This window comes from Lithobates pipiens, unplaced genomic scaffold (assembly GCF_037356315.1).
Source record: "Lithobates pipiens isolate NorthernLeopardFrog02 unplaced genomic scaffold, aLitPip1_a1.2 Scaffold_22, whole genome shotgun sequence".
In the NCBI taxonomy this organism is placed as follows: Eukaryota; Metazoa; Chordata; class Amphibia; order Anura; family Ranidae; genus Lithobates; species Lithobates pipiens.
The window spans coordinates 273373286-273386221 of NW_027507784.1; the positions used below are offsets into that span (position 1 = coordinate 273373286).

Here is a 12936-nt window from a genome sequence, read left to right on the forward strand (position 1 = left end):
TTATACAGGATTTATATCTATAGCGCCAACAGTTTGAAAGGATTAATCTCCTTAACGGAGGCAGAGGTAGCAATACAAATCTGACAGGTGTTCTAATCCATCTCCACTATTCAAAACAAAAACAAAAAAGTTTTGTCTTTAGTTATACTTTAATCGCTTTGCCAAGTATGTCTAATGCCCCATACACACGGTTGGAAATTGTCGGAAAATCCGATCGTGTGTGGGCTGTATCGGATTTTTTCTTTCGGAATTTCCGATGGAAAAAGTTTGAGAGCTGGATCTAAAATTTTCGGACAACAAATCCGATCGGACTTTTTCCGATTGCGTGTAGAGAATTCCAATGCACAAAGTGCCACGCATGCTCAGAAAATATTTGGAGACGAAAGCTATTGGCTACTGGCCTCTATGTAGTCCCGTCATACTTGTTTTATGTCACGTCGTTCCGAACGATCGGATTTTCCGACAACTTTGTGCAACCGTGTGTATGCAAGACAATTTTCGGCCAAAATCCGTCGGATGGATTCTGATAGATTTTGTGGTCGGAATGTCCGACCGTGTGTATGGGGCATAATACCCATTATATATATATATATATATATATATATATATATATATATATATATATATATATATATAATGTATGGGCCAAAGAGAAATTGGAACAAAAAAAATCCTACAGTTGATAACTGAAAAGAGGGGGTTCCCACCTCTAATAGACCTCTAACTAATGACAATTGGACCCCTGTTCTGGACTGTAGTCCTACCTGTAAAATATATTGGTTTTGATACAGAATCTTTTTTTTTTTTTTTGGATAGTCCCCATTACCAGATTTTACAAGTAGGTGGCACTATAAAGGAGCTCTATAATTGCAGACACTGGTTGTGAAAAAGAGCTGCAGGAGGTATACAGAACAAAAAGGTCCCAAATGAAGAATTTCCTGGGAAATCAGGTGTAGGGTTTGTATACATAGGTGTCAGTATCAGTTAAAACACAGCATGCTTTTGGGTATTTGGGGGGGGGGGGGGGGGATGCTTTGGGTCTGAAATCTATTTCAAATGTAATCTCATATCTTTTTGTTTGCATTACACCTGATCTTGAACCAGCAACCTAAACGCTTAAGTTTCCCGAATGAAACCTCATTAGTCACATTTACTGAAGAATCAATTCACATACATATGTCTTTTCAGTTGAAAATTGAGCTGCTGCCCCCTAAAGGACAGTTCATGTTCTCACAGCCTGTGCAACGTGTCTCTGCTCGCTGTTTTTTGGATTGCACATTCAACAAACAAGTATTGCAGAAGTGCTCAGATCAAAATCATCATTGTGGTCAAGTCTTAATGTGAAACCTCAGGACTTCATATAGCTGGCTATGACAAAATGCTATAAGGCTACATTCTCCAGTGTTTGGGGCGAGTTCATCTTTTGAAGAAAAATGAAAAGGTTAACCAGCTCCAAATATTCTGAACACCCCTCCGGACCCCACTGTATATAGCGGCTGCGATGCCCTGTGCCGCCATTGTAGATCCAGGTGCTTCTTTTGATGCAGCATAAAGCATTTTAGACTTTATTGGGAGCAGATAAAACACACATTTACATGCGTTTTTGGTGCATTTTTGGCAGGGTTTTTCTGCTTAAAGCGGTGTTTCGGACAATTTTTTTATTTTTTTTGGTAAAAATACCTTTAGTATAGTCAAGGCTTGTGCATTTATATTAAGTTATCATTAAAATTGTCCCCGGTTTTATGTTTGTGCAGCATGTATTACTTTGTCTGGTTCTGTACAGCGCGGCCATCTGTAGTATGAGCATGTGAAGCCGCTGTGTTCCTTTTTTGGGATTCCGTGTATGCTGGCGACCCAGCAAGCACCTCCCAAACTCGCGCATGCGCAGTGCATTGCAAGTGAGTCCCACAGCTTATCGCATTGCGTTATTTCTAAATAGGAGATGCCCATTGACTCCTGGGATTGATGATGCTCATCTCCCAGAAGCCAATGCAAAGCCGGAAATTACGTACGTTGCCGTGGCGGCATAAGGAGGAAGAGAACATTTCTTCTTAAATAAGGTAAATGAACAGAGAAAAATAATAACTGCCAATTAGTTTTTGGCACACAAGTGCTGCATGGAGGGAAGTGTAAAATGTGGGTTGAACTCTGCATTAACAACCAGTCTCCTCCACCTACAACAAATACATTAAGCATGAAAATGCATCAAAAATACGCTACAAAAATGCACTGAAACAACGCATAATTATGTGGCAGCATTAGTGTGATCCTAAAGTCAAAGGAAGAGGATCAGCATGACAGACAGTCAAATAGCATTTTCAGAATGCAGAAGCCGCATCTGTAACAGGTTCCTTTAATAGTTCCTGTAAGCCTATAATATTCTTAGGTGAATATTTTTATTTTTAGGAGCCCTGTTAGGGGGCTTTGGTGAAATATCAGGGGTCTTAACAGGGGGAATCTACGCCACATGGGGTGATTAGGGTGTGCCCAGGCACACCTGGCACATCCTGTGCGTACGCCTGTGAATACCAACATCAATAATATTAAATACTAATATCAGGTTTGTGTAGCACACTGAACATTTGTGCGTGTGAAATAATGACCAGTTCACAAGTGTGCAGTGTGTTTTTTGCTCATTGCATTTATGCACGTTTCACGTGCGTTTTTAGCTGTGCTACCATTGAATTCTATGAGAATGCAGTTTTTGATAAAAGCGCATCAAAGATGCAGCATGCAGGACTTTGATGTGTTTCCATCAAAACGCATGTGATCATAGAGTTCAATGGTATTGCAGCTATAAATAAAATAAAAAACCGTGACGCACAAAAAACGCACTGCGCATAATAATAACACTTATATTAGAGTTTTATGCAGTTTTACATGTCAAAGAGAAACCATTTGTAATATTATTATTATCATTATTATTATTAATACACATTGTCCCACTTTGATATGTAAAACTATTAAGTATTAAATACATGCACAGGAATAATGATAATAATAATAATATTAAAAAGAAGAAGAAAAAAGAAAAAGAGAGAAGCTGATTATAGTAGAGTGCCTCTTCTGTCATCCAGGCCCCTCCCTCCTGTTCAGTGCCCCCCCACAGCAAGTAGCTTTACATGGAGATTCGCCCACTCAATCCCCTGATTGGCTATCCGACTTTGATTGACAGCAGCAGGAGCCAATGGCGCCATGCTGTGTCTCAGCCAATCAGGAAGGAGAATCTTGGATGGCTGAGATACTCGTGGACATCGCTGGACAAAGAGGGACCTCAGGTGAGTATGAGGGGGGCTGCTGCACACAGAAGGCTTTTTATTTTAATGCATAGACTGCATTAAGATAAAAAAAAAAACCTTCTGCCTTTACAACGACTTTAATATTAACATGTGTTAAAGTTTTTTGCAGTTTTACATATTAAAGAGGCTCAACGTGTCAAGAAGTTCTGCAAAAGAAGAAATAATGGGCAGATCACAAGTGCGCAGTGTGTGTTTTGTGCATTGCGTTCATGCACGTTTCACATGCGTTTTTAGCCATGCTACCATTGAATTCTATGAGAATACAGTTTTTAATAAAAGCGCATCAAAGATGCAGCATGCAGGACTTTGATGTGCTTCTATCAAAACACATGTTTTCATTGAGTTCAATGGTATTGCAGCAAAAAATGTTTTGAAAAAATGTGTAAAATGCGCATAAAAACGTGACGCACAAAAAACGCACTGCACACAATAGCAATAATAACAATCATATTACAGTCTCATGCCATTTTACATGTCAAAGAGGAACAATGTGTAATATTATTATTAATATTATTAATATTATTATTATCGTTATTATTATCGTTATTATTATTATTATTATTATTGTTACGCATCGTCCCTCTTTGATATGTAAAACTGCAATAAAACTTTATGTGTGTAACTAATAAATACACAGTAATAATGATAATAATATGAAGAAGAAAGAAAAGAAAAAAAGAGAAGGAGAAAGAAGGAAGAAGAAGAACACGAAGAAGAAGAAAGAAGAAGTAGGAGAAAGAAGAAGGAGAAAAAATAAAGAAAGAAGAAGGTGAAAGAAGAAAGAAAGAAGAAGAAAGAAGAAGAAGAAGAAAGAAGAAGAAAGAAGAAGGAGAAAGTAGAATAAGAAAGAAAGAAGAAGGAAGAAGAAGGAGAAAGAAGAAGAAAGAAAAGAAGAAAAAAAGGAAGGAAGAAGAAGGAGAAAGAAGAAAGTGAAAGAAGAAAGAAAGAAGAAGAAGAAAGAAGGAGAAAGAAGAATAAATAAGGAGAAAGAAGAAGGAGAAAGAAGAATAAAGTAGGAGAAAGAAGAATAAAGTAGGAGAAAGAAGAAGAAGAAGAAAGAAGGAGAAAGAATGAAAGAAAGAAAGAGGAAGAAGAAAGAAGAAGGAGAAAAAAGAAAGAAAGAATAAGGTGAAAGAAGAAAGAAAGAAGAAGGAGAAAAGAAGAAGAAAGTAGGAGAAAGAAGACGAAGAAAGAAAGGAAGAAGAAAGAAAGAAGAAAAAAGAAAGAAAGAAGGAGAAAGAAGAAGAAAGAAAAGAAGAAAAAAAGGAAGGAAGAAGGAGAAAGAAGAAAGTGAAAGAAGAAAGAAAGAAGAAGAAGAAGAAGAAAGAAGGAGAAAGAAGAATAAAGAAGGAGAAAGAAGAATAAAGAAGGAGAAAGAAGAAGGAGAAAGAAGAAGGAGAAAGAAGAATAAAGAAGCAGAAAGAAGAAAGAAAGAAGAAAAAAGAAAGAAAGAAGGAGAAAAAAGAAGGAGAAAGAAGAAGAAAGCAACTAATTATAGTATTACTATTATTATATTTATTGATATTATTACTGTTATTATTATTATTCCTTCGTCTGTATTTAATATTAACACATGTAAAGATTTGTGTCAAAAACTTCTGCAAAAGAAGAAAAAAAAAATCTGCGCTGGGAGCTGTGACAGGGGAACTTCACCATTGTTAGGAAAATGATTATTAGCACGACTTCCACTGCAAACGTTTGAGAAACAGACGCACTCTCCTTGCCCCAACTGGAGCTGCAGAAAAAAAAAATTCACCATGAAAAAAAAGGAGAGAGAGACGAAAAAAAAAAAGATTTACTTTTGGTTTAGCTCTGTCCTGTTACTATCACTGTAGCGTTTATTTAGCCAATCTCCTAAGTGTGACGTGAAGTAGGCTGGCTCCATGGCTTGCTCATAATATTTAACACACCCACAGGAGGAAGGCAGGGGCTGCAGCATTGCTAGTTGAACCAGTCTACTGCTTTCAGCTGAAAGGGACTTCACACTGCACCTGCCAAAGACCTTCCCTTCTCCCTTTCACCTCCATTCTGTCCTTTTCATTCTCTCTCCCTCCTGTACTTTCAAGCTGACATGAACCCAGGAATCAAATGATTGCAAGGCAGCCAACACAAGCTCAGCCTTCTATTCCGCTCTGTTCTTTGTGCAATAATTCTAGCTTGTGTTGCAGAAATGTCCACGAGCAGCCTGCTTGGATGCAGGATCAAAGAGACCTGACTGGTGACAGCAGCCCATTGGATCTTTCTTAGGAACTGGTGCTTGACGAGATCTGGACCAGAACTTCATTTCCAAAAGCAAATGCTTTCAGGGAATCTGCAGAATTGGATAGTCTTTCCGCTGCTGCTACCGTACCAAGGGGTCAGCTCACTAAGGATGCCAAGCAGAGCGACATATGATTCAGCCAAGCATTCCGGATTGTTTAATTCATCTCATAAACCCGTTCATTAATTTCCTATTCCAGCTACGTACATTCCTGTGACTCCTGCTAGCCAGATCCATCCATCCATCCCTTTTAACGCCCCCTCCTTCCCCGTGGCAATAAGACTTCAGCAAAACTCCTGACTCTTAACGTCTATTTTTGTTTTTTGATTTTACGTGTTTCCCGAAAAAAAAAGAATTATTTATAAATAGAGTATTAAGTCTAGATTAGGAGAGAGCACTTTTTGTAATTGGGGAATTTTCTACAATCGCTTTTTCTGTGAAAGAGCATTTTATAAGTTTATCGTCAAATTTATTTAAAAAAAAAAAAAAAGTGTGTCAAAATAAATTTAGGAAAAATGAAGTTGATTTTAGTGCGTAAGTTCAGGGTGTTAATCTTGATGGTGTTTCTGATCGCTTGCACAATGCATATCATGATAGATTTATTACCAAAGCTGGAGAAGAGAGCGACGAGAAGTGATGGAGATGCAGGATGTTCCTGTACGCACAATCTCAACGAGGACTCCCAAGGATGGGGGAAACAGAGACCCAAAAATACCGCTGAATCAGGTTGGCCTAATAAGCACACGCTGAGGATCTTACAAGATTTCAGCAGTGACCCCAGCTCCAATCTCACTTCGCACTCGCTGGAGAAAATCACTGGAATAATGGACAAGAACGAGTCCTTTAAAAAACTGGAGAACCGTGACATGGTCAAAGACTTGAACCACAAGCAGCTGATCGAAGATGGGAATATAAACAAACGCCAGCCTGGCGCTGGCTACTCAAGGTTGGCTGCTCTGTTTCAGCACCCTCTGTACAAAATTGCTATTCCTGAGCTCACCGAAGATGATGTCTTGTTTAACGTGAATAGTGACATCAGATTTAACCCCAAAGCTGCCGAAAACCAGGACTGGTAAGTTGGTCGTTTTCAACTATTGACATGAAACTAGAGGGTGCTGTACTTGTATACCCTAGATAGGCATAATGTATTGATAATGTGACCTAATGAGGTTAATTATGAACTCGGGTGTAGTGTATAAACCTACACAGTTATTATAGAGTGCAAAGTGCAATAATGTTAAGTTCACATTGCAGGTAGGGTAGGTAATACTAGCTAAGGTACCAATACTCAAGAGCTATAGATCATTCGCTTTGGGGTGATCAGACCCTTGACAGATCCCTTTGTCAGCTAATTTGAATACCGACTCTGCACGGGCGCTGGCCATACATTATAAAATTCTCTAGTTCAATTTCCTTTAGATTTGCCTTCAGCTATGTATTTAGGGTTGCCACCTCATCCCTTTAAAACCAAACACGTATTAATTACACAGGTTCTGTGGCTGATTAAGGTGCTAATTAAACTCACTTGGTACCTTATCTGCATTAAATTAGCCTCAGAACCTGTGTAATTCATATGGTTTTGGGTTTAAATGAATGAGGTGGCAACCCTACATGTATTTGCAAGGGCCTGCCTGATTGCATATAAATAGAAAGTTTTTAGGCAAAACCTTATATTATATGGTTTTGTTAAATCGAAAGGAAAATTGTACAATGTATGGCCAACCTTAGGCAATAAACAGCAGGTCGGGCTTATTACACCTATGCATTCTAAGCAGAGAACAGTAGGAAACTGGTCAAACATTTCCATCCCACTCAACTGATATTTTATAATAAACCGCATATGCTGTCAGATTGTTTAGATGCTTGGGCTCTATTCATCTTTGTCATGTGGCAGTAAGACGTATGGCTGCCTTTCTGATTGGTTGCTCCTGGTTACTGCATATAATTGCTCATTACACTGCCATTCTTAATAAAGGCTAATCTACAATGTCATTATATAATGATAGCTCCGTTTTTTTTTTTTTAGAATAAATCTAGCACTTCAAATCTGGCCACACTAAGAAAGAAGCAAAAATTTTCTTTCTTTTTTTTTTCTCCATCAAATCGTAATAAATGTCAAACCGATGCAAGATCTGTTAGTGTATTGCGTTAGAATGTTTTGACGTGACATATAAACCATTTGCATTCTGGGACTGTGTCTGTTTCTTCATTCAGAAAAGGTAAGTAGGTCAATCTCTGGGGGTTCTTGATGGTTCAGCTCTCGCAGCGCGGATTTTCATGAGTAAGGCTAAACAATGCTTGCTACAACCAGATTTTTTTTAATGTAAACTGAGCAAATACATGCAATTGTGCAAGGGGAGCATCAACTTTAACCTTGTTGTCCTCTTGGTGTGGAACAGGTACGTGAGCGCCTAGCCAGACCTGATAATACCCTGTCTTTTAGCCACAGATATTTTAATATTTAACCAAAGTACACAATCATGTGTTTTCCTTTTTCCTTTTTCAACCCTTGATCTTCGACGGCTATCAAAATAATGGTTAAGATGACCCTTTCCTTCTTTTTTTTTTTTTTGGGGGAAAAAAAAGGAACCAATCACAGAAACAAAGCAGGCAATAATAAAACCATCAGGTTTAGCTGACTGTAGAACAACAGCTCCCTCTTTCAAGCTCAGTGACATTGTATTGTCTGAAACGGCCGCATTGTAGTTTCCTATAGAGCAATGAGATAATTGCAGGATTCAGGTCTTAATTAAAGCAGACCAAGCCTATGAAATAACCCATTTAGACTATGACAGGGTGCAAGTGCTGCCCTGTGTGCTGGAGCAGATCTCTGCTTACAATAGCCTTTGATGTCACAACAGGCTGTTACCTTATCTGATAAATCAGCTTAGGCTGGCATTATTCCATATTCATGTATAACTTCAGCATCCATACAAAATATCTGCCTGGAGGGAGTTTTTATTTTTTTTTTTTTATTTTTTTTCCACTGCTATAATGGCTTTTAGATTATAGATGCACAATAATTGAAAATAACATTTTAACTGATAGGTCTTAATTGCTTTTACCTGCCATGCCCCAGAGGTTAATTCAATCACTCAATGTTTCAGGATTCGAATTAGACGGTAGTCAGAGGCGGATGCTTAGCATTTTGTTTCTTGTACTAGGCTGTGTGTAGTACGCCCCAGGCCTCTGTAGCACTGATAATGAGGAAGACCTATTTATAGGTAGATTGCCAGGTGGTGTGTTAATTTTTAATTAAAACATGTACCACTGTTTCCTATGTTGGTTAAAATAGCAAACGTTAAGATATTTTATGTGCTTTGATGGGGGGTCTTATTATAAAAATGATCTCCACATGTTATAAAATTATATACACAGCTAGAGAGAGAGAGAGAGAGAGAAGAATAGCTTAATAAAGTTGACCCCTGTGTGCCGGTGACTGTCATTCTAGCTACCATTTTAACAGTTAGTATCTATGTATGGGATGCATTTCCACCTAAAAGTAACATTTTAGTTAAGATGGAGACTGGTGTGCTGTGTCAGCCGGTCGGATTTACTAAAACTGGAGCATGCAAAATCTGGTGCAGCTCTGCATAGAAACCAATCAGCTTCTGGGTATTATTATCAAAGATTAATTGAACAAGCTGAAGTTAGAAGCTGATTGGCTACCATGCACCACTGCACCAGATTCTGAGTGCTCCAGTTTTAGTAAATCCCCCCCATTATGCCTTGGACACTCTAAGTCCACCTTCTTCTCATAATTCCTCAAAACCTGTTCTTATCCATCTGGGACTTTTGATTGTTCCCACCCGCCTTCATATGTTTCAGCACCTCCAATTGCAATATCCACAACATAAAATAAATGATCAATCCAGCGTATATAAATACATCCCTCTTAGAAAAGCCACAGCTGGTGTGCAGACCCATGGACTCAAGAACAAAGATCTCACCAAGTGAGTCCCCGAGAGATATAGGAAATTCTCAGGTGGTTTAACTCTATTTCAGCATCTTCCAAAAACTGAAATGTTGGGATGCGTTGACATATTTTGTTCTAAACCTGCTTTTGTACTCCTAAAGGAACTTGTGCAATACCTGATAGAGAATGTATGTCCATTGCAGACTTACAGGCAAGTCCTATATTCTTCAATACTCTGAATTTAGTGACCTGCAGTATAAATTGACTCCATTTAAGACCTCGTAGATCTTTTCTTGGAGAACCTGTAATTTATTTCTGCATAAAAGACATTGCCAGAGGTTTAATTCACTTAGTAGTATTAAAATATTTAACCAATAGATTTATTGCAAGATTTGCATGAACACTTAGTGGCAGAGGAGAAATAACTGATATTAGCAATTGTATTCCAATCTGCAACTGAAATGTAATTCATTACTGTGGTTGGCATGCCTTTCTTTTCATAATTCAGCACCTATGTTCTGAAAGAGTCCCTACATCAATGTGTATGTAGTTTAAACCATCACTTTCATCCCTATCTTCGTTTTATACAGAGATAGAGCCAACTCAAGTTTTCTTGCAGGAACTTTGTTGATGGTCAGCTGATCTGCCTTGGTCCAGATACAAATTAAGAGTCCATGGTTGTAGTAATAGTTTTTGAGGAGGGAGAGGTGGGTAGAGCAGAACTAAAGCTGAGGTAGGAACTCTGCTTTAGCTAAGCTGTCTATAGACACTAGAGCAGTCTTCCTCAGCTAGAGTTCCTACAGAAGTTGCTAGGGGTTCCTTGAGCTGTGAGCAATGGTGGATTTTGGTCTCCTACCAGCACTGATTATCAATGTTAGGGGGCAGTTTTTCACTGGCTTCAAATGTAAGGGATCACTTCAACACTGACCAACAATGTAAGAGGAAACATTTCAATTGATCACTGGCATAGGAGGGCACAACTCCACTGGCCTCTAATGCATAGGAGGGCACAACTCCACTGGCCTCTAATGCATAGGAGGGCACAACTCCACTGGCCTCTAATGCATAGGAGGGCACAACTCCACTGGCCTCTAATGCATAGGAGGGCACAACTCCACTGGCCTCTAATGCATAGGAGGGCACAACTCCACTGACCTCTAATGTAGCGTTTTCACAGTCTTTTTCGTTTCTAGCAATTATTATTCATTTCTTTTAATGAGAGCAAGGGGGTGTTGGAAACTTAGTGACAGGTTCTTTAGGTACAGAACATTTTTTATTATTTTGTTTAATCTTGTATGTACAATTTGCTGATCACACTAATATAGATACACGTTTTTGCAGGGGTTCCCTAGCAGCAAATTGTTTCACGGGTTCCCTCAGGGTAGAAGTGTTCAGGAAGACTGAACTAGAGGGTGGTCAGGTGTCTAGGTACAATCCAAACAAACCCAGACGATCAGAGGCATCTAGCCCACCATCACTTCCCTCAATTTAAAGAGTAGCCTCAGGCAACCATATGGTTGGGGGAGGCATACTGCAGACATCTGATGCTGGCTTATCAGGGAGAAACCAATAGGGACCAGACAAGGTTTTGTGCTACTAGCTCATTCAAATTAGATTGCCAAACCTGACTATAAACCACTGGATTTCTATGGGCCACCATTAATAGGTAGTTCCTCATCAAAGTTGTGGCAGTTAACAATTAACCACATCAGTCACCATTTAGTGGTGATTGATAAAAAATGTTTTTTTTTTAAATAAAGTTTTAATGTACAGTACCCCAGATAATAGAGTTTGGCAGGAAAATAAAGACAACTGCTTCAGGAGAGTGGTAGTGAGTGCTCCCTAATTAAAACACTCCTAGTGAGAGCTGAAAAACAGTATGGTTTATTTACCAAAACTGGAGTGTGCAAAATCTGATGCAACTGTGCATGGTAGCCAATTAGATTCTAACTTTCAGCTTGTTCAATTAAGCTTTGATAATAAAGCACAGAAGCTGATTGGTTTCTGTGCAGAGCTGCACCAGATTTTGCACTTTCCGGTTTTAGTAAATCAACCCCTATGCATCTGGTGTAATGCAGGAACTTTCTCAAAGGCTTTGTCTACCTAAACCTAAAGTTGGAGCCCCTCTCAGTACAGTGCTCTGTAATAATGAGTTGCACCTTGCCCAAAGATTAAGGTAAGTGACACTCAGAACCTTGTCTGTTTATTGTTCGGGTTAGCTTTTTAGGTGCCTGCATCATCATACAACCTCTTATTAGAGGCAGTTGCTGAAGGATTACATTATTTATTTATTTTGCATATTTATCTAGTACTGACAAAATATGCAGAATGTTACACCGCAAATAAAACTCTTCACATCAGTCCCTGTCCCTGAAGGCATGTCTCTACTTCAGTCATATACAGACACTGGGCCAATTTGGTTAGAGTCTACTTAACCTACCAACGTGTTACTAGCTTGTAATGGGCTCCAGGAAGAAACCAAAACAAATTAAATAAAACCTTTACGTTGAAATTGTTTTTGATGGGTTTTACAACTATGACTCTTTTTCTGCAAGGATATCTCAATGTTCACTTCCATATATCTTCCAACTGCTGCAGATAGTCAGTTGATAGTGATAGTACATGAAAAACTCTGAGCACTGCAAGCTGGTAATACTGTCTATGCCATGCCTAAAAATAAATATTTCTCTTAAACCCTGTAAGCTATTTGAAGTTATTACAGGTTTGCTTATGTGTAATGCATTATTAAATTGGATGTTGGTTAATTCTATTCTTTCCCCGGTAGTCTGCAGTATTATCTGTAGGCAGGCACACTTCTAGAAAGCACTTTTCATGGTATATAACTCAGCTAGATTATACCTAAGATACCTTCTAAATAGCCAGTTTGTAACACATTGCATACTATGGCTCATTGTTCTCCTTGTCATCAGTATTAAATCACAAGCCTGTAGGCAGCAGGCTATGAACGCCTTCAATGGCTTCTTATGAATTCACATCTTACGCATTGTCCTTCTCTTTCACAACAGGCAAAATGTAGCAAATGAAGGTAGCGATGAGGAGGAATTCTTGCCTACCGGAGAAGCTCATGTAGATTCCTATCCCAACTGGTTAAAGTTTCACATTGGAATCAATCGGTACGAGTTATATTCCAGACAGAATCCAGCCATAGGATCTTTACTGCAAGATCTCGGTAGCCAGAAGATCACAAGCGTTGGTAAGTTTTGTCCTGTTGCTGATTCTGTTTTATCAAGTTTTATCACATGCTATTCTGGAGTTCTGTTTTCTGGTTTAATAGCTTCAACCCTGTAGTATACCCCTTATCAACCAGAGCATTTTTTATGGGCCTGTTTATTTGGTGATAAGTTGGTCATGCACAAATATATTTTTTTACTAGACTCTCTTTTGGCAATACTGTTTTTCAAAAACTATTTTAGTTTTTTATGAAAACTATAGACAGAAAA

At 38.6% G+C, this 12936-nt stretch overlaps 1 protein-coding gene across 1 annotated transcript in view; it reads left to right on the top strand.

Moving 5' to 3' along the window:
• Positions 1-5209: 5209 nt before the first annotated feature.
• FAM20C (FAM20C golgi associated secretory pathway kinase) overlaps positions 5210-12936 on the top strand; it is a 262406-nt gene continuing 254679 nt past the window's right edge. Inside the window, exons 1-2 of the mRNA XM_077449052.1 lie at positions 5210-6631; positions 12502-12689. Of these exons, the coding sequence (XP_077305178.1) occupies positions 6075-6631; positions 12502-12689 (745 nt within the window). The 5' untranslated portion in view covers positions 5210-6074. The remainder of the gene's footprint in view (positions 6632-12501; positions 12690-12936) is intronic.